The sequence below is a fragment of the Strix aluco genome, chromosome Z, assembly GCF_031877795.1.
Source record: "Strix aluco isolate bStrAlu1 chromosome Z, bStrAlu1.hap1, whole genome shotgun sequence".
In the NCBI taxonomy this organism is placed as follows: domain Eukaryota; kingdom Metazoa; phylum Chordata; class Aves; order Strigiformes; family Strigidae; genus Strix; species Strix aluco.
In genome coordinates, this window is record NC_133971.1 from 94,208,181 (window position 1) to 94,229,472 (window position 21,292).

Consider the following 21,292-nt stretch of genomic DNA (forward strand, 5'->3'; position numbering starts at 1 on the left):
TCATCTTTTCTATGTTCAATTTACCTCGTTCTACTGTTCTGCTGTGCTTCAACCTACCTCGTTCTGTCAATGCATTATATTTAATATAGAAAATACCACTTATAAATATTCCAACGTTATTCTGGTGAAATAACCATTCATGTCCAACCCTGGCGTGGCACCCGCGCATCCGGAGCTTGGCCAGTGAGCAAAGCCAGGGGTGCTGGGACATCCCTTACGATGCCAACGTTATTTACAGGCTTGAACGCATCCCCTTGATTTCAGCGGGAGCTGCTGAGCGCTTGGCACTCGTGTTAAATCTCCCGGGTGAGTTCAGGAATGGTGAGGGCTGTGATCCAAAGAAACGCTGCTGCTCGGTCTTTGTCCCAAGGGCATCTCCTTTAAAACCAGCTCAAACATCCCAACCTGCCGTCTTCACTATAAGCAAAGTAGGACGGAGGACAAGGATCTGCCCCGTGCCACCCCGCTGCCAGAAGCGACGCTGGGGCCCCAGCAGCTGGGCGAGGAGGGAGGGAGACCAGTTATTAGGTGAGACTCAGGCTCAGTGCAGAAAGGGCAGGGTTTCCTAGTTCTGCAGCAGCCAGTTAATCCCCAAAACGGCTTTCCCACTTAAACCATGGCACCTTAATTTCAAGATTCTCAGCTAGGAGCCCTCGCAGGGCTGTGTCACACGCTCGGCGATGCTTTAAGACAGGTCCAGGAGACTTTCTTTCCAGGCAGTAGTGATTTTCCTCCATAAATCTGTTTTTCACAGAATCATTCAGGTTGGAAAAGACCCTTGGGATCATCGAGTCCAACCCTCAGCCCTACTCTACAAAGTTCTCCCCTACACCACATCCCCCAACAGCTCATCCAAACGACCCTTAAACACATCCAGGGATGGGGACTCCACCCCCTCCCTGGGCAGCCTATTCCACTCTCTGACCACTCTTTCTGGGGAACATTTTTTCCTCATGCCCAGTCTGAACCTCCCCTGTTGCAGTTTAAAGCCGTTCCCTCTTGTTCTGTCACTAATCACCTGTGAGAAGAGACCAGCACCAACCTCTCTACAACGTCCTTTCAGGGAGCTGTAGAGAGTGATGAGGTCTCCCCTCAGCCTTCTCCTCCTCACACTAAACAGTCCCAGCTCCTTCAATTGCTCCTCACAGGATTTATTCTCCAGGCCCTTCCCCAGCCTCGTTGCCCTCCTCTGCACTCGCTCCAGCCCCTCGAGATCTCTCTCGTATTGAGGTGCCCAAAACTGGACACAACACTCCAGGTGTGGCCTCACCCGTGCAGAGCACAGGGGGACTATCACCTCCCTGCTTCTGCTGGTCACACTATTTCTAATCCAAGCCAGGATGCCGTTGGCTTTCTTGGCCACCTGGGCACACTGCTGGCTCGTGTTCAGCTGCTTGTCAGTTAGAACCCCCAGATCCTTCTCTTCCAGACAGCTCCAGCCACACCTCCCTGAGCCTGTAGCCATGCAGGGGGTTGTTGTGGCCCAAGTGCAGGACCTGGCACTTGGCCTTGTTGAAGCTCATCCCATTGACGTTGGCCCACCGATCCAATCTATCAGTTTTTCTGCCCATTCTGTTGTTCTCCTCTTTATTACGAGATCCCACGTCTCAGTCCTGCGCGATGCTGCGTCCGTTCGTCCGCAGCCCCCAGCACGTGCCCCAAACTGAAGCAGCATCCCGGGGAGAATTCACCCGCTTTCTGTGCGAGGCTGGATCCTGCTGAGCACATCCTCTGGGTGCTGCCCACTTGGGAGCCCCAACATGCTCCCTGGGCCACCTCGGCTCTGCTCTGGTGTCCCCGCTGGCACTTGCTGGGCTGACCCACGGGCGGCTGCTCTTGTGTGGGCTCCCCTGGGTGCTCCTACCCTTTAAAAATTAATTTTCAGCGTCAGGGCCAGGAAGTTGGATCTGTGGGAATTCAGCAGTATGTAGCCTGCTGTTACCAGTGGTTTAGGCAGCTATGGAGGTGTCTCAACCCAGACTGGAAGCCCAGAGAATCTCAATGGTTCTGTGATCCCCTCGGGTTAAATTAAGGTGAAACGACACCAAACGACCGGTTAAAATGTTTTACTTGCGGTAGAAAACAATTTAAACTTGGAAAAGGATAATAAGTGATGTGGTCTCTTAAAAAATCTGTAAGAAAGAAAAGAAAGAAAAGGAAAGAAAAGAAAAGAAAAAGAAAGGAGAGAAAGAGAGTCAAAGCAATCCGGATCACCACCCCTGGATCCAGCATTGTCTCAGGTCCAGTAATCCTGAGTGGTGGGTGCACACCCAGCAAAGTTTTCTTATCAGCTGATTTGCATACTGGACGAGGAGGGGCAGGTATTCCACTAATTCATTTCCGTGAGAGACGAGGAAAAAGGTGGAGCAGGGGTTCCAGTTGAGTCGGTAGTTGTTGCCCAGCTTTGGTTTTCCCTCCTTCCCAGACATCTTATCAGTCATCCCAGAAATGATCACATTTTATCAGTTCTTGTTACCACTTCAATGGCGAAGGCCCATTAGTCATTAACAAGTCATTAGCAAGGCCTGCAGGGTGTCTGGCTTGCACAATAGAGCCACAAAGTATTGGGTTTAGCGGCCCTTGTTCTTGAGGGGAATCAACCTAGTTTCTCTCAGTCCATGTCTCCCCCTTTGAGCTTTATCTCAGGAGTTTGACAATGCAACCCCAAGGGAGAGGGGGTGCATCCATCCATACACTCCCGCTTCTTTGGGTGACATTTCTTAGACTAATCCAAAGGTCACAGCTGGTCCTTGATGGGGATGAGTCTCTTGAGCCAAGGAACAAGCGCCAGGACAAGAGGGAATGGCCTCAAGCTGCGCCAGGGCAGGGTCAGACTGGCTCTTAGGAAGGATTTCTTTGCAGAAGGGGTTGTTGGGCGTTGGAATGGGCTGCCCAGGGCAGGGGGGGAGTCCCCATCCCTGGAGGGGTTGAAGAGTCGGGTTGACCCAGCGCTGAGGGATCTGGTGGAGTTGGAAACGGTCAGTGTGAGGTTAATGCTTGGACTGGAGGATCTTCAAGGGCTTTTCCAACCGAGATGATTCTGTGATTCTGTTTTCTGTGTCGATGAATGTTTGAGGTGTTTCTTCCTTCAGTTCCTTACAGGAGGGACTGTAGATACAGGATTAGCTAGGGATGGAATCAGCAGAATGTTGCAAACTGGTAACGTGTGGAAATCCAAGCGCTGTACTTGAGCTGGGAAAGTCTTCCTTCACACACTGCTGGGTTGTAGCTGAGACCCAGCAAAGAACTTAAATAATGTGCTCAACTTCCAAAATGCCTCAGATGGTCACACTGGAATTTATATAACACACCTAAGTCCTCTAACAGTGACCTGTAATAACTTTTGCAGGTACCATCTGCAAATCTGTGCTGTTAAAGCCATCTGTCCTTCGCAGAAGATGCTTCAATACCACAGTGACAAACAGCAAATAAGTTTTTGGGGAGCAGCAAGTGCTTTGCCTCCTGGAGCACCGAAGCATCTCTGTTTCCAGGAGTGTAGGCCTCACCTCTTTGCTTCCTGCAAGATACAGAACCGCAACCTGCCAGTGATGCAGCACGAGCAGGTTTCTCCGCAGGATCCGATGGTGGGGCCGTGGAGGGCAGTGAGGCCTGACCTGGGAGGAACCCAGGAGCTCTTTTGCAAGGTTGCTGATGTCTCTGTCTCTGTTTTTTCAGGGTTACCTTTCCGAAGGCTTAGTAACAAAATGGTACCGGTCCCCCCGCCTCCTCCTCTCACCAAACAACTACACCAAAGCCATCGATATGTGGGCGGCCGGCTGCATCCTGGCCGAGATGCTGACGGGAAGGATGCTCTTCGCTGGTAGGTTTCTAGCTCCCATTGATTAATTTTTTTTCTCCTTCCCTCCTTCCTTGCTACCCAATTCAAATGGGTTTTAGCATGGCAGAGGGAATTCCCCTCTCCTTGCCAGTCAAGGCAACGCTTGTAGCATCTCTCCGGGGATCCTGTGGTTGGTTATTAGACACAAGAGATGTCTCCAGAGCAAACTTCACTTGCACAACCTCAGCTATTAGAGGGTCCTTTGGTTGGTGCAAACTAACCTGATACAGGAAGGCCCTTGGGGACAGAGAAAAGTCAGCGTTTTGATTTTAACTCAGCTTTCTTGTGCTTGCCTGGGAAGGACACGTGGTGGTGTGGGTGTGATGGCACCCAGTGGGAAGCCACCGACCGGGGTCGACGATGCCTCTGTGCCGAGCCTTGCCGGGCAGGGATGGTCTGCTGCCAAAAGCAGAACCCCAAACAAAGAACAGTGCTGATGAAACAACAAAACCTTTTTCTGTTTCTGGGTTTCCAACAGAAAATAAGAGCTTTTTTGTTGGGAGGAAGGATGCTAAAAAAATATCATAGGGTGGAATATAAGGACGGGAGTCAATGTGTCCTTGTCCCAAGAAGTTTGTGCCGTGGATTGAGTTGTGATTGGTGCCTTCAAGGTATTTCTTTTCTTTGAGGGAATATATTTGAATGCCACTAGCCATTTTCAGCCATTTTCAGCATTTTCCTATAAGCAGGTATTGGAGTTGTAAAGGTCCAGTGCAAGGAAGGAAGACAAAAAAAGCACTGGCAAGGTCAGCGCAGCATTTGAAGCTCAACTCTGATGTTCTTGGGCCATCAAATTTTTATTTAAACAGCAAAGCTTTATTTAATCCAGTTCCAAAAATGCTACTGTCAGAAGCAAAGCTCTCTGCCTGTTGAAACAAGTTGCCTCCCTGCCCAAGGTCTGTGGCAATCCTCCTCCTTGGTTGTCTCTCCATCACCCATTAGTGTTTTGAATGACAAGGTTTAACGTGAGCAGCTGTTTGCAGAGTTGTGTAAATAAATAATTAGACCCATTAATAATGGAGAAGGACATTTTCTTCACAAATATTTCAGTGCACCGCAGAGTTCCGCAGCTGGCGCTTGATCGCAGCTGCTCTGTCACTCCCGCTCCCACTTGCAGCTTCCATATTTCTTTTGTGAAAGCTGAAAATGAAGCAGTCGGTGTCATTTCAAAGAGATCATTAAAGTTGCCTCCTTTTCCTTCCTTCCACTCATCCTCGGTCTCCCCTCCCCAAAATTTTCAAGTCCAGGGACTTCAGCTCTGAAAATTCTTCATCAGACCTAGCTGCTCCGGCCGCCACCTTGGGATTTATTCCAGGAGCAGGGATGTCTCCACGTGCTGCTTGTCTCTGCGGGCACTGGGCATTTTCTCATCTTGCTGGGAGATGCTGAGTGAGCTCCCGAGGCAGCTCTGCCAGACCCCTCCCCTTGCCGAGCTGTGGTTCGCACTGTGGAAGAGTCTCTGAGCTTTTTGGGTGGAAGCAAACTGGATGATGCCTTTCCAGGATCTGAACTAGCCCCAGCTAAACTAGAGCAGCAGAAGCAAACCCCAGCACAGATGGCAGGGTCCTGGTCCTGCAGGATTTGTGCCAGACCAGAGCAACTCCCAGCCTCATATTAAACTGGGTGTAGCTGGAGGCCCAGGGAAATCCTTTTGGACTCTTAAGACCCCTTCATGGTCAAGGCAAAGGCAGCTCCAGGATGTCATTACAGAATCACAGAATCACAATGTAGGTTGGAAAAGCCCTTGAAGATCCTCCAGTCCAACCATGAACCTCACACTGACCGTTCTCAACTCCACCAGATCCCTCAGCGCTGGGTCAACCCGACTCTTCAACCCCTCCAGGGATGGGGACTCCCCCCCTGCCCTGGGCAGCCCATTCCAACGCCCAACAACCCCTTCTGCAAAGAAATCCTTCCTAAGAGCCAGTCTGACCCTGCCCTGGGGCAGCTTGAGGCCATTCCCTCTTGTCCTGGCGCTTGTTCCTTGGGTCAAGAGACTCATCCCCCCTCTCTGCACCCTCCTTTCAGGCAGTTGCAGAGGGCCATGAGGTCTCCCCTCAGCCTCCTCTTCTCCACACTAAACCCCCCCAGTTCCCTCAGCCGCTCCCCATCACACCTGTGCTCCAGACCCTGCACCAGCTCCGTTGCCCTTCTCTGGCCACTCTCGAGTCATTCAATGGCCTTTTTGGAGTGAGGGGCCCAAAACTGAACCCACTCATCGAGGGGCGGCCTCACCAGTGCCGAGTCCAGGGGTAAGATCCCTTCCCTGTCCCTGCTGGCCACGCTATTGCTGATACAAGCCAGGATGCCGTTGGCCTTCTTGGCCACCTGGGCACACTGCTGGCTCCTGTTCAGCTGGCTGTCAATCAACCCCCCCAGGTCCCTCTCTGACTGGCAGCTCTCTAGCCACTCCTCCCCAAGCCTGTAGCGCTGCTAGGGGTTAACCTAACACTGACCTTTCTCAACTCCACCATTTGTCTGGCCTCAGTTAGCTGTCTGCCTTCAGCTGAGATTGTGCTTTAAAACATTTATTCTTCCACTACTGCTCATAAACAGCATCTGGAGGACAAGCCCAAGTGCCCGTGCTGGTGTTGCACGTGGCTCTGGGTGAGATTAGTTCCATCCAGGCCGCCCAGGTGAGATGCCCCAGAGCAGCCATTGAAGAACCTGCTTTGCAGGTTGGTTCCTGAGAGTCCACAGCAGATTAAAGATCAGGATCTGGGAGTTGGGAAGTCACAGACTGGGCTCAGCTGGGCAAGTGCTGCAAACATCCCTATTTCTCTGCTTTGCAGTCCTGTGTGGTCGCTTAATAAACCCCCAGATGCTGGCAGAATACTTAGTTAATGGGTGGGGATCAAAAGCAAAGCTCAAAATATATATTCCTTTCGGGTTGCTTTAAAAATAGCCTGTGGAGTTGTTCCAGGAAGGTTCTGGCCCTGTGCCTCATTTTCCTGGCCTCCTCCTATACCAGTAAGTAAAGAAGAACCAGGGTGGGAGCCTGGCAGTGGTGCCCGTGGTGTCCCACACCACGTACCATCTTTCCTCTGCTGGTGTCCAAAGAGAAGGAGAATAAAACCCAACCACTCAGAACAGCTAAAACTGGCAAACACTTGCGTGACAGCACGGGTTCATCTTTGCTTTTGCTTTTATTTTCCTTGGGAGAAGGGCTTTGTCCCCCGGTCAGCTGCAGCCCCTGTCACAAGACTTTCAGAGAGTCCTGGGTCACCAGCAAACACCCCGTGGGAAATAACAGCCACGTCGTTCCCAGAAAATTGCAAACCACCAGTAATTGCCTTACGCTGGATAAATTGTTGTTTGAGTACGCGTCAGCAGCACAATTGGAGTGCTTAGCATAAGTCAATATAATTAACTCAGTAGTCGTATCTGGGTTTATTTAACGCGGTTAAATTAAGGTGATCGGTTATTAGGAATAGATGTCACTCGCCGCTTTCATTCTCCTACACACGTTAATGAACCCCCAGCAGCGCTACAGGCTTGGGGAGGAGTGGCTGGAGAGCTGCCAGTCAGAGAGGGACCTGGGGGGGTTGAATGCCAGCCGGCTGAACAGGAGCCAGCAGTGTGCCCAGGTGGCCAAGAAGGCCAGTGGCATCCTGGCTTGAATCAGCACTAGTGTGGCCAGCAGGGACAGGGAAGGGATCTTACCCCTGGACTCGGCACTGGTGAGGCCGCCCCTCGATGAGTGGGTTCAGTTTTGGGCCCCTCACTCCAAAAAGGCCATTGAATGACTCGAGCGTGTCCAGAGAAGGGCAACGGAGCTGGTGCAGGGTCTGGAGCACAGGTGTGATGGGGAGCGGCTGAGGGAACTGGGGGGGTTTAGTGTGGAGAAGAGGAGGCTGAGGGGAGACCTCATGGCCCTCTACAGCTACCTGAAAGGAGGGTGCAGAGAGGGGGGATGAGTCTCTTGAGCCAAGGAACAAGCGCCAGGCCAGGAGGGAATGGCCTCAAGCTGCGCCAGGGCAGGGTCAGACTGGCTCTTAGGAAGGATTTCTTTGCAGAAGGGGTTGTTGGGCGTTGGAATGGGCTGCCCAGGGCAGGGGGGGAGTCCCCATCCCTGGAGGGGTTGAAGAGTCAGGTTGACCCAGCGCTGAGGGATCTGGTGGAGTTGGGAACGGTCAGTGTGAGGTTCATGGTTGGACTGGAGGATCTTCAAGGGCTTTTCCAACCAAGATGATTCTGTGATTCTGTGAACACCCAGCAGAGAAGGATCCCCAGCCCCCCTGCCCTGCCCACAGCCCCGGTGGCAGGAGAGGCTTTGGGTTTGGCAAAGCCTCGGGAGGGCACATGAAATTTGACTAACCCAAAGCTCACAGGAGCGTAGCACGTCTCCAACAGCTAAAATCTGCGTCATAGACCTTTAGAGAGCTCCCCACCAGAAGCAGCATGGAAAAAAGAGAGGAGCAGCCTTAACTGAAGCTCCCCACTTGGTGACTTTTCCACCTTCTGCCGCCGAAGTGTGTCCGAAAGCATCGCCAGTGGAAGCAAGAGAAAATAGAAAAAGAAAAGCTGTCTGTGGGGTTCACTGGTGGGACTGTGCCCATCACCAAGAGCTAGGAAGTGGGGCGGTGGTTTTTCCCACGGGATCAGTGCTTCCTCCCAGAGGATTTCACTGGCAGGGCTTGGGTGCTCACCCAGGACCTGGGGAAGGGTTCCCTTTTCCAAGACAGGACGCAGAGCTCCTCATTCTCTCCTCGGGTAACAACAGCACGTTGCGTTTATTCTGTCTGTTTTCCTTTTCAGGAATTAATGCCTTCAGAAGGTCCCTAGGAATTACATAAATAGAGGATAATGGTGGAGAATTGGGTTCCTGAGAGCTGTAATTCAAGGCTTCCAGCGTTGCATTAGCAGCTTCTTTGTGTGACTAAACACGGTGCTTTTCAGCTGCCAGGTACCTTCAGGGAGCAGTGGCTGGAGCTGCACTGAGAGTAGAACAGCCACGAAGCCTTTGTGACTTCCAATACCCTGAAATTTTTATCATAATTTGGGAATTAACCTCTCTAACAAGGTGTTTGCTTCCCAATGGTCATTTTTAGTTTCTCCTGGAGCCATGCTGCGAACCTCTAGATGACCTGGATTGGTATTGGGAGGGTGTTCCTTTGTCTTCTTTGCTTTTCTTATTGCTTTATCTTCTTCTGAGGCTTTTCTCTGAGCGGATACGTGGTGTGAAGGTGACCAGCTGTGCTAATGGCAGTGTTGCTTTGCGGTTAAGTTCATTGCCGTGTCGTGGCTCGGACCTCTGCCATTTGGGGTGAAAGTGGCCACGACTGCATTGAACCAAACCTTGTTGGAGTGATGAGCCCATGATGGATGGAGACTCTTTCCCAACCTCAACGTTTGGACATACCCTTTGCCCAGCAGGGGTGTGTTTAGGGTCAGCTCCTTGAATGGGAGTCTGGAAACCTCACACAGACCCACAGGGAGCTCTAGACTGGGGGAGGACAGCCCCTGCAAGGTGGCAGGGACCTCCAAAGGGATTAAAAAAAAAAAAAAACAACAAAGAGGAGCGGCTGAGGGAACTGGGGGGGTTTAGTGTGGAGAAGAGGAGGCTGAGGGGAGACCTCATGGCCCTCTCCAACTCCCTGAAAGGAGGGTGCAGAGAGGGGGGATGAGTCTCTTGAGCCAAGGAACATGCACCAGGACAAGAGGGAATGGCCTCAAGCTGTGCCAGGGCAGGGTCAGACTGGCTCTTAGGAAGGATTTCTTTGCAGAAGGGGTTGTTGGGCGTTGGAATGGGCTGCCCAGGGCAGGGGGGGAGTCCCCATCCCTGGAGGGGTTGAAGAGTCGGGTTGACCCAGCGCTGAGGGATCTGGTGGAGTTGGGAACGGTCAGGGTGAGGTTCATGGTTGGACTGGAGGAGCTTCAAGGTCTTTTCCAACCTAGATTGTGATTCTGTGATTCTGTGAGGGCGTGAAGCCAGCAGTGGTCTCCACCATCCCCCTACGAGTTGACTTCGCCACCCTCCCTCCCATAAATGAGGTTCACTCTTCTTGCCGTGGATCAGCTGGGTGCTGCTTGCCAGTGGAGCAGCCAGAATTCCATGACTTGGACAGCAGGGACTTGGTAGCCCAAAAATCCCCATTGGTTTGTCTGCCCCAGCCAGCTCATTGTCTTAATGGATAGTCCTGCCTCTAATGACAGAATATTTATAACCAGTGCTTCTGGCAGACAGAAAATCAATAGCACAACTCGGTATTTCTGCCAGTCTCCTTCTCTGTACATGTAGGAAGCTGGAAATCAGCCATGGAGCTCTTGGTCACATCCAATAGTGCACTAAAGAATGAGATTAATGTTCATTAATGAGGCGGTTGGCTCCGCTCCACTGACGCTTCTCTCTTCTCACTGACAGGTAGCCAGTCCTGAGCTGGGGCTTAGGGATGAGTAGATAAATATGGCCTGAAGGAAAAGGATTAAAAATATATGATTGCTCGTAGTGGTTGTGAGTGTCACCATCAGAGCCTTGACTTGATGCCCACCAAGCCAGCTTGGTGCCCAGCCTTTCCCATCGGGCGAACGCAGAGTTTGAGCACTTGCATTCATTTAAAGCTGAAGCTTTGGAACCCTTGGAGCTGGGTTCAAGATCTTCTTGTTATCGTTGGCCTTGTGGCAGAGCTTTTTGTCACCGCTGCACAGGGGGAGCTTTGCTTCTCGGCACAGCGTGGGGCAGGGACACGTGGTGACGGCATCGGGCACTGCCCTGCCCGGCTGCAGCCACGTGAGCTGGGATGTTTCTTTTGGGGTTGTGAATAAACCCAGCTTTAAGTGTTGCTTAAAGAGAGCTGTTGGTTTTGGGACCGTTAGAGCTGATATTCATCACCTTCCATCACGCAGGATGGAGCCCACCGATGGGTAATAACCCCCACCTCCATAATTTCAGCTGGGTGCAGTTTCTGCTCACCCTGACAGCCTCAGGGTGATATCCCAGGAGGACAAATCATCTAGATTAACTCTTTTCACCCTTAAAATGAAGTGACCCAACTGGGAGTCCCACTGACATGAGCGGCAGAGGGAGGGATGGGGGCTTGGGGGGCTGCCCAGCCTGTGTGGGTGCAGGTGGAGGCACCTCACCTTCAGCTCTGCCTCGGACACGCCGGAGCGGTCACTCCGTGTGCTGCTGTGCTCATTTCAGAGGGGTGGCTGATAATACTACCCCCACCCCGATTTAACTGAGTTAAATTTTACTAAATTTAACTTAGTTTATAAAAAGGGGGATTGGGGGTGGTGGGGGCTCCACCCAGGGCATGGATCTCATCTCGTTGCCTGTTTTCTGCCCGTTTAGGGGGTCACGAGCTGGAACAGATGCAACTTATTCTGGAGACAATCCCCGTTATCCACGAGGAAGACAAAGAGGAGCTGCTCAAAGTGATGCCCACCTTCATCAACAGCACCTGGGAAGTGAGGAAACCGCTGCGCAAGCTGCTCCCCGAAGTGGACAGCGAAGGTACCGTAGTGCCCGTCGGCTTCGTCAACGTCCTTCTCCTGGAACATCCCTCAGCTGCCGTGTTCTCACGCCTATTTTCCCCCGGGGGGTCCCAGGAATTAGCCTCTAAAGCCAAGTGCACGAATGCTGGTGAAGGGGATTCAGATATCTGGGGGTTTGCACTGTGTGGTCCCATCGGTAGCTCACGTGGCACCACCCGGAGTGGGAGCCCAGAGAATCTCAACAGTTCTGTGATCCCCTTGGGTTAAATTAAGGTGAAACGACACCAAACGACCGGTTAAAGTGTTTTATTTGAGGTAGAAAATAATTTAAACTTGGAAAAGGATAATAAGCAATGGGGTCTCTTATAAATCTATAAGAAAGAAAAGAGAGGAAAGGAGAGAAAAAGGAAGAAGAGAAAGAGTCAAAGATCTGGATCACCACCCCTGGATCCAGCGTTGTCTCAGGTTGGGTAATCCCGGGTGGTGGGTGCACACCCAGCAAAGTTTCTGTCCCCTTTTAAGTTCATTTTATCAGCTGATCTGCATATTAGACAAGGAGGGGCAGGGATTCCACCAACTCATTTGCATGAAAGACAAGGAAAAAGGTGGAGCAGGGCTTCCAATTGAGTTGGTGGTTGTACTCACCCTGCCCACCTTTGGTCTTTCCTCTGTTCCCAAAGATTTTTGCTGACTTCATGCTTCTTATCAGTCATCCCAGAAATGCTCACCTCTTACCAGTTCTTGTTACCTCTTCAGTGGTGAAGGGGCGAAGTCATTAGCAAGGCCTGCATGGTGTCTGGCTTGCACAGCAGAGCCACAAAGTATTGAGCTTAAACAACAGAGCCAGTGATTCGCGGTCCTTGTGCTTGAGGGAATCATTTGGTTTCACTCAGTCCAGTTTTCCCCCCTTTGAGGTTTATCTCAGGAGTCTGTCGATGCAACCGCAAGGGAGTGGGGGGTGCATCCTTCCATACACTCCCTCTTCCTTGGGTGACCTTCCTTAGACTAATCCAAAGGCCACAGCTGGTCCTTGAGGTTTTCTGTGTCGATGAATGTTTGAGGGATCAATTCCTTCAGTTCCTTACAAGCTCATACAGAAATAAGGGTGAAATAATCTTCCAAGAATATTCCAAGACACTTTCAAGGTGCATCCCTGCCTTCCTGTGCCTCTTCTTGAGCTGGAAGTGAGAGTTCAGCCCAGAGGTTATTTTCGAGCCTTTTTATTTTCTTTATTTCTTTTTAATTTTCTTTATTTTCATTTATTTTCTTGCTGTGCTTTTTGCATGAACGCAATTGTATAGTACAACAAAATCAGTGCTTTTACTTCACAAATATCTGAACGCCGTGAGATGGTCGCTACAGGCAGAAACGTTGTCCAAGTGCTCTGAGGCTTGGACATTGCTCACATCGGGCTGTCACAGCTTGAATTCCACTTCAGCCACTTCCCTTCTTTGGCTTAAAAAAAAAAAATCAGCAGTGTGTTGTTGCGAGGGGGCTGCAAACCACAGGCTTTTGGACCTGAACTGCCCAGAGCCGCTCTATAGGCAGTGAGAGCTTGCAGGGCAGCAGCCAGAGCTGAGCGGCGTGGACCAGGGCACATCAGCTCTTCTGAGCTCCTTCCAAGGCTTAAACCAGGCTGGTGGGCCTGGCCTTTGGGAAGACATCAAGACTGAGCCCGGCTTTATGTTCGCTGGTGTAAATCTTTGTTATAAAACATCCGCTACGTGGGCTTGGCAGTGCGATACCCGTCAGCCTGGGTTACCCAGGGACTACGTCAGTCTCTGGCAAGCAGGAATGGATTTATTCCCTGTTGATACTGTGGGAAGAAAGGTCACCTGCACCCCTCACATAATTCATCGACATTTTCCTGCTGCTCTGACCCATAATATATCATAATATATAACTCGTAATACATCCTTCCACCATGCTTCTTGCCCATAGTCAGTGACCTTATGAAGCTATTGATTCCTTCCTACTTAATTGGTCCAAGCAACGAAATAATCTCGCGGGAGACAATTGGATATTGGTTAATGTTTAAGCACTGAGGCAATAGGTATGGCCCGCCCTTTCTGCTGAGTGATTTTTGCCCCTAAAGATTTTGTTCCATTCACACAATTACATCTTTCATGGGGATATTTCTGAAGGTACGATGCGAACGTTGTAACTGAAGAAAGGCATATTCCTATTTGTATTATTTAATCTCTAAGGGATTCTTCCACGCACCAAGAATCAACTGAATAAGCAACATTTTCAATGACAGGATTTGGTCTTTTCACATAACCTCAGTAAAAAGAATCATCAAAGAAATCGCAACAATCCCTCTACGTTTAAATTTAATTCTAATCACTTTATTTGCACTTAATTTCCTCCTTTGTCATTGTAGAAAGAGTTCACGCACCACAGCCTCTCTAAAATAATTTTAGGCACTCGGAATTCTTTAAATATTAACGGGTAAAATTATTTCATTGTGTTGGTCACGATGAAAAATTTAAAAACTGCACTTTAAATCTAATCCCGCTTAGTTGCGCGTGAAGATGTGAAATCAGTTATCTGAAACACAAAGTGCTGGTCGAAGGGATCTGAGAGCGTGGAATCAAATCCCGACACTGTCCAAAGGTCTTTTTGGGGGTACGAGCTTAGTGTCCGGCCAGGGATCGCAGCACTGGGTATAACACGTATACGCTGCTGCGGGGAGAGGGTGATGCTCTCGCCGTCAGTTCTCCTGCTGTGCGAGATGATGCGACACCTGCGGGCTGCAGGATTGCTCCGCTGCAAGCACACAGCTCCCGGGGGGGGGGGGGGGTAAGATGGATGCAGCAAGGACACAAAGTGCCCGTTTTAGGTGCAAACGGGATGTGACCTTTAATTCATTCCTCACTTTGACAGGATTTGTGATGGGGGATTTGTGATGGGGGCACTGAATGACTCGAGCGTGTCCAGAGAAGGGCAACGGAGCTGGTGCAGGGTCTGGAGCACAGGTGTGATGGGGAGCGGCTGAGGGAACTGGGGGGGTTTAGTGTGGAGAAGAGGAGGCTGAGGGGAGACCTCATGGCCCTCTCCAACTCCCTGAAAGGAGGGTGCAGAGAAGGGGGATGAGTCTCTTGAGCCAAGGAACCAGCGCCAGGCCAAGAGGGAATGGCCTCAAGCTGCGCCAGGGCAGGGTCAGACTGGCTCTTAGGAAGGATTTCTTTGCAGAAGGGGTTGTTGGGCGTTGGAATGGGCTGCCCAGGGCAGGGGGGGAGTCCCCATCCCTGGAGGGGTTGAAGAGTCGGGTTGACCCAGCGCTGAGGGATGTGGTGGAGTTGGGAACGGTCAGTGTGAGGTTCATGGTTGGGCTGGAGGAGCTTCAAGGGCTTTTCCAACCCAGATGATTCTGTGGTTCACGAAGCTCATCCTGGAAAGGAAGCTGGTATTGCTTTTGAGGAATTAATGAGCTTGTTTCTCTCTGCTTCACAGCTATTGATTTTCTAGAGAAAATACTGACATTTAACCCTATGGATCGATTAACGGCTGAGATGGGTCTGCAGCATCCTTACATGAGTCCCTATTCCTGCCCCGAGGATGAACCGGTGTCTCAGCATCCGTTCCGGATTGAGGATGAGATTGATGATATTTTACTGATGGAAGCCAATCAGAGCCAGATGTCTAACTGGGACAGGTACGGTACCCGAGGCTGGGCCAGAGACCAGCTACGGCTTAAATTCTTTAGGCAGAGCTTGACTGCTGAGTCTCTGACCTGCTCGTGATTGGGTTCAGTCACACATGTTCCAGACCCACAAAACACACCTGCTTTTCCTTTTTTATGCCATATTGTAATTCTAGCCCAAGCTGGCACCTTGCTGAAACCAACGAGAGGTTCATCATTGTTTTCCACAGGGAGTAGATGTTGAGTCTGCACGTTCCAGTTACCAAGTATCTTTCTGCTCTTGGTTTTATTCACAGCCTATATTGTCTTCAGCTGAGTTACATCTATTTAAGTGACGCTACAGTTCTTCCTTCTGTCCCTATAATACAAGTTATAAAATAATGTAATTCTTGTACCTTTTGGGGCCCGGGCCTGATTTGGAGCTCTATATTTATCACTTCTCAAGGTGCATAAGCCCCAGAGGTAACAGATCTAGGGTCTTTAAAAAATCCATAATTATGTTGACTTTTAAATGGGTTGCTGAAAGCCATAGAGGAAGTTTAGAGCAGATCAAAGCCTTGAGCTGAGGTCTCATGTCCTAGACGATCACCCCAGTGAGGAGGCATCTGGAAGGCCAGTCCCAGTACCGGAGCAGATAGGACGAAATAAGTAGATAAGAATTAACTAGGTTCACTTTTCTATAGAGCTCCTTCTAGCTGAGCAGGGTGAGCTGGCTGAGGATATCTGCAACATTGTCCCTCGCTGCATAGCAGTTAAATCCCCTCGCCTTCTTATCTGCTATATTTCACCAGCATTGAAAAAATAATCTAAAGAAATCCCTGCTCTTCACTACTATTAAACTCTTGGGTGAACAAGTAGCAGGGTGGAGCCTAGGTGGGACAACAAGGTGAATTAGGTAAAGAGGAAAGCTGGAGGCTTTTCTCAGGATATTTATCTTCAGTGTATCCCTGCTGGTTAAAGTCCCCAAAGCAGCAAATCAGTTGCTGGAGGTCACCTTGTCACCCTTTGATCTCATGGCTTTTACATTTCTTGGTGTGACACAAGAGGTGGGACCTAGACTCTCGGTCCTGCTGCCCAGCTGGGGACATTTGCAATAGGGCTGTAAATTTTGCAACACAAACCGAGTGTTTTAGAGACAGGAAATGATTTTGTCTGGGTGTTGTGGGACACCTGAAGAGCATTTCATTGCTGGGTGTTGCATTTAAGGTAATAATTTGGTAAGAGATGAATCCCCTTGCATTCTAGCCAGTCCTCATAGATTACAGAATCCCAGAATCATCTGGGTTGGAAAAGCCCTTGAAGCTCCTCCAGTCCAACCATGAACCTCACACTGACCGTTCCCAACTCCACCAGATCCCTCAGCGCTGGGTCAACCCGACTCTTCAACCCCTCCAGGGATGGGGACTCCCCCCCTGCCCTGGGCAGCCCATTCCAACGCCCAACAACCCCTTCTGCAAAGAAATCCTTCCTAAGAGCCAGTCTGACCCTGCCCTGGTGCAGCTTGAGGCCATTCCCTCTTGTCCTGGCGCTGGTTCCTTGGCTCAAGAGACTCATCCCCCCTCTCTGCTCCCTCCTTTCAGGGAGTTGCAGAGGGCCATGAGGTCTCCCCTCAGCCTCCTCTTCTCCACACTAAACCCCCCCAGTTCCCTCAGCTGCTCCTCATAAGACATGTCCTCCAAACTCTCCACCCCTTCAGATTAGAGGGGCTGGGGGTGGTTGGACTTATCTTTTAAGAGTTATGCCAATTATGGCCGTGACTATAGGCCTGACACCAGATGCAGAAACAGTCCATGTGCTGTAGATCTGGTTGCATTCAAGAGAAGCAATCAGGGTCATGAATAATACGGTTTATTCTTATGCAACATCTACAGATTCTTTGAGATTGCCTACGATAAATGCACAAACTGCAGGTTGGCTCTATAGCTCTACACAGAAAAAAAAATTGCAATCACACACACTTAATTGCCGGGTAATCTCTTGGCGTAGCCAAAGGCCCAAATCTTACCAAAAGGTGTCCCTTGTTGGGGGGAGGAGCACAAACCCATCGATCTGTCCCTCCAATTTGGTATCAGATTATCATCCCTCCAAGTTAAATACAAACTCAGGGTAGTATTTATCTAAGTGTTTATGTGTGAGAGGGTGGGACTGTGGTCAAGCCATTGTTTCTTGAGTAATGACACAGCACATTGCTCGGTGCAAGGTGTGTGCTGGTTTTGTGGGAGAAGAGGAAGAGTGAGAGATAAGGTCCGCAGAGTTCTGCAAAACAGTTTTTGAGAGAAGGGGAAGAGCAGGAGATAAATCTGCGTAGTTGTGTCAAATGTTCCTTGAGAAAAGGGGAAAAACGGGACCACGCGGCCTCCACCTCACTTCGCCTTCCTCCTTGGTGCCACGGCAACACAAATCACTGGATCTTCATCCCGTTCTGTGTTTGTTCTGGGCACCACGTGTTAAGGAAACAGGTGTTTTGCAGATTTTTCGTCGTTTTGCTTTTCCCACACTTCCAATACTGGGACATATCCCAATACCTGGGGTAACACAGCTTTTAAAGGCAGCTTGGTTAGGAGGCAGTAAATTAGATGTCACTTTGACAACCATGGCTAAAAATGGGTGTTGTTGGGGTAATTGCAATCAAGGGAGTTCAACTGGCTTGAGAAACTGTTACTTACCAAGGTGACCCTTCAGGGATGCTCTTGGTCCACGACATGAGAGTAAACTAGTGCTGTCCCATCTCAGTGGGGATTTAAACTCATCTTTTTTTACTTTTATGGCGACAAACAAGGAGCACTCACACTGCGGGTGCTTGTCTGTGGGCTGAAGGACAGTTTGATTATTAATAGTGTTAATCACGTTTTAAACCCAAGTGGAGGGAAGGTGATGAAGGGCTAAATAAAGGGGCCAGTTGGTTTGGTTGTTGGGTTTTTATTCCCACTACCGGTCCTTTCTGACTCTTGATAAATTACTCACTCCCCCTGCCTTTTTTAACACACACAAAAAAGGTCCCTAATAGGAATAAGAACATAAAGATCTGTAGGTAAGCGGCATATTAGCAAGAAAAAGGTAAAAATAGCAGCAGCAGCGTGTGTATGTGTTTGAGCACCGCTGTTTGTAACGAAGCCATGTCTAATAGCAGCGTGTCTTTCACAGGTATCACGTGAGCCTCTCCTCCGATTTGGAATGGAGACACGATAAATATCACGACATGGATGAGGTTCAGCGGGATCCCCGGGCGGGGTCAGAATCCATCGCTGAAGAAGCACAAGTTGATCCACGGAAATACTCCCAGAGCAGCTCGGAGAGGTTCTTGGAGCTCTCCCACTCATCCATGGACCGAGTATTTGATGCCGATTGTGGGAAATCATGTGATTACAAAGTGGGGTCACCTTCCTACTTGGACAAATTGCTGTGGAGAGACAATAAGCCCCATCATTACTCAGAGCCCAAGCTGATTTTAGATTTATCCCACTGGAAAAGAGCAACCATAGCACCCGCAGCTGAGCTCTCTCTGGAAGAAGAACCATCCAACCTCTTTCTGGAGATTGCTCAGTGGGTGAAGAGCACGCAGGTGGGTCTCGAGTGTCCCAGTCCTCTTCCGGAGATTCAGGAACGGAGCCTGCCATCTTCTCCTCACCATCTCCACAAAGAACCCACGGAGGTGAACACTGAAACAGACCCTGAGTTTGACTTGGATGTCTTCATCTCCAGGGCACTGAAACTTTGCACAAAACCCGAGGATCTTCCAGACAACAAGCTCAGTGACATCAACGGGGCCTGCATATCTGAGCACCCCAGTGAGATTGTACAAACAGAGGTGTACCAGAAAGAGCGATGGTGAGGAACCCAGACCTGGGAAACCCCGCTGTATCTCCCTGTTCCTCTCTCTGATGGTGTGGCCATTGCCCGGGGCCAAGTGGCTTCTGTCTGTCATTGAGCATCTGTTTTTTATGCTATACCGAATGCCTTTTTCTGAAAAGGCAAGCACAAACCACATGCCCCTTTTGATGCCTTAGAAATACCTTTAAGGGAATCAAGAGGTGTGAATGAAATACTGAGTTTCTTATACTGCCTTAACACTCTTGCCTTGCAATCTCTGGGACCTGTTTGAAACTTAAATGTACGAGGGAAAGTTGACAGTACATGGTAAGTTTACAAACAGAAGTCAAATCAACTTCTTTTCCTTTCTTTTTCTATAGCATCTTAAAATGACGAGGACAAAATCAGCATTTTCATTATGGTCAGATACCCTCCTGGTTTGACGGGTTCCCAAAACGCCAAACTTTGAGCTCCTCTGAGGCACCTGTGTGAGTACAGGCGGTACGGAGTCAGCAGAGAATGGAACTAGAGGTAGAGTTTGGCCATCAGACAGAAAAGAACTCTTCAAGAATGTTAATGGGGCAAGAATTCGACCTACAAAATACGGGCCACTTGGGATTTTGTTTTATTTTTTCTGATTGGAAGACAAAATTTGTGCTAAGCGCATTCTTGTTTGGTTCCTTGCGCGTAAATTCTCCCTCCTGTTGCACGGGGTAGACCGGAGCTCTCCAAGGGCTTAGGAGGCCCCGCACGATGCGTTTCAGTGGAAGAACCCGGTGCTGCGGGTCCTGTCTGAGGCCCAGCAGATCAGCAAATTCTGTCGAGAGCTAGAAACAGGGTGTCTCACGGTGTGATGCTGCCTGGCACCACCAGCTACGCAGACTCAGCAAGGGCACCCACCTTTGCTAATTAAAAAAGGAATGAAATGCTACTATTTTACCTTCTGACAAAGATGCTGTGAAGAAAACAGCAGTTGCTGTGGCGTTAGACACGTAACTGGCCACTCTGCTTCTTTGGAAGATGCTGGTGTCAGCAGGCAACTGAGCGTGGTTTGTAAATAGACACGAACACAACTGATCTACTGTAACTTCTGTTTTCATCCACACTTCTGAGCACCTTAATAATTAATCAGCTAACAAGAGTTTGTATATGGGAGAAATGTTCTATACTTATATTTAATCCAACTCGGCAGTTTTTTAAATGGAAAATCTGTACATAGTGTCATAAAAGCCAGTCTCTGCTTTCCTTGCCGTCGTGTCACTGTGCTCTCCAGCACGGTGGCACTACTATAATTTGTAAAAGAGAAACTACTGTACTTAGTAACTCCAAGGTCCGTATTTAACTATTGTTCCTGTATGAATTATTTCTCCCCTCTTAACAAGCAATCTACTAAATGTTCTGAGACGTGAAGAAAACTCATGTGAGACTCGGATGGTAACTAACAGCAGCATTTACTGTATTAACCCTGGTTTCTGTTCTCGGTGGGATTAGGTACAGGTTTAGCTGTAGGAGAGCTTGTGCTAGGCCAAAAACTTGTTCTTATTGTGAAGATCTCTCTTTGGCTGATGGAAATGCCGTTACTCCAGCTGATTAGTGGTATAGGCTGCCGGCTGCGGGGATGGGATGGGAGTCCTGGGGCAGGGGGGGAGAAGGCATCTGGAAGGCAAAGCTGTTGAAGGAGGCATCTGGAAGGCAAAGCCATTGGAGGAGACATCTGGAAGGCAAAGCCATTGGAGGAGACATCTGGAAGGCAAAGCCATTGGAGGAGGCATCTGGAAGGCAAAGCCATTGGAGGAGACATCTGGAAGGCAAAGCCATTGGAGGAGACATCTGGAAGGCAAAGCCATTGGAGGAGGCATCTGGAAGGCAAAGCCATTGGAGAAGGCATCTGAAAGGCAAAGCCATTGGAGAAGAGATCATCTGGAAGGCAAAGCCGTTGGAGAAGGGATCATCTGGAAGGCAAAGCCGTTGGAGAAGGGATCATCTGGAAGGCAAAGCCATTGGAGAAGAGATCATCTGGAAGGCAAAGCTGTTGGAGAAGGGATCATCTGGAAGGCAAAGCCATTGGAGAAGAGATCATCTGGAAGGCAAAGCTGTTGGAGAAGGGATCATCTGGAAGGCAAAGCCATTGGAGAAGGCATCTGGAAGGCAAAGCCATTGGAGAAGGGATCATCTGGAAGGCAAAGCTGTTGGAGAAGAGATCATCTGGAAGGCAAAGCCATTGGAGAAGAGATCATCTGGAAGGCAAAGCTGTTGGAGAAGGGATCATCTGGAAGGCAAAGCCATTGGAGAAGGCATCTGGAAGGCAAAGCCATTGGAGAAGGGATCACCTGGAAGGCAAAGCTGTTGGAGAAGAGATCATCTGGAAGGCAAAGCCATTGGAGAAGTGATCATCTGGAAGGCAAAGCTGTTGGGCTCTGGTCTTTGCTTCGAGCGTTTGGATGTCCCCCACCGTGGTTTAGAAAGGGGAAACAAAGGAGAACCAGGGGGTTGGTTTCCAGTGTGTTGCAGATTATTGATATACCTCAACTAAAGCTCAGCACTTTCACTGGTGGTGGGAG

The 21,292-nt window shown here is 49.7% G+C and overlaps 1 protein-coding gene across 3 annotated transcripts in view; it reads left to right on the forward strand.

The window, feature by feature from the left end:
- The window catches only part of LOC141918543 (mitogen-activated protein kinase 4-like), a 54,867-nt gene extending 35,497 nt beyond the window's left edge, over positions 1 to 19,370 (forward strand). For all 3 annotated transcript variants that reach the window (XM_074813169.1, XM_074813166.1, XM_074813167.1), the window contains 5 exons: positions 3,676 to 3,820; positions 11,133 to 11,294; positions 14,732 to 14,933; positions 18,066 to 18,749; positions 19,112 to 19,370. In XM_074813169.1, the coding sequence (XP_074669270.1) occupies positions 3,676 to 3,820; positions 11,133 to 11,294; positions 14,732 to 14,933; positions 18,066 to 18,749; positions 19,112 to 19,124 (1,206 nt within the window). In that variant the 3' untranslated portion in view covers positions 19,125 to 19,370. The remainder of the gene's footprint in view (positions 1 to 3,675; positions 3,821 to 11,132; positions 11,295 to 14,731; positions 14,934 to 18,065; positions 18,750 to 19,111) is intronic.
- The last annotated feature ends 1,922 nt before the right edge of the window (positions 19,371 to 21,292 follow it).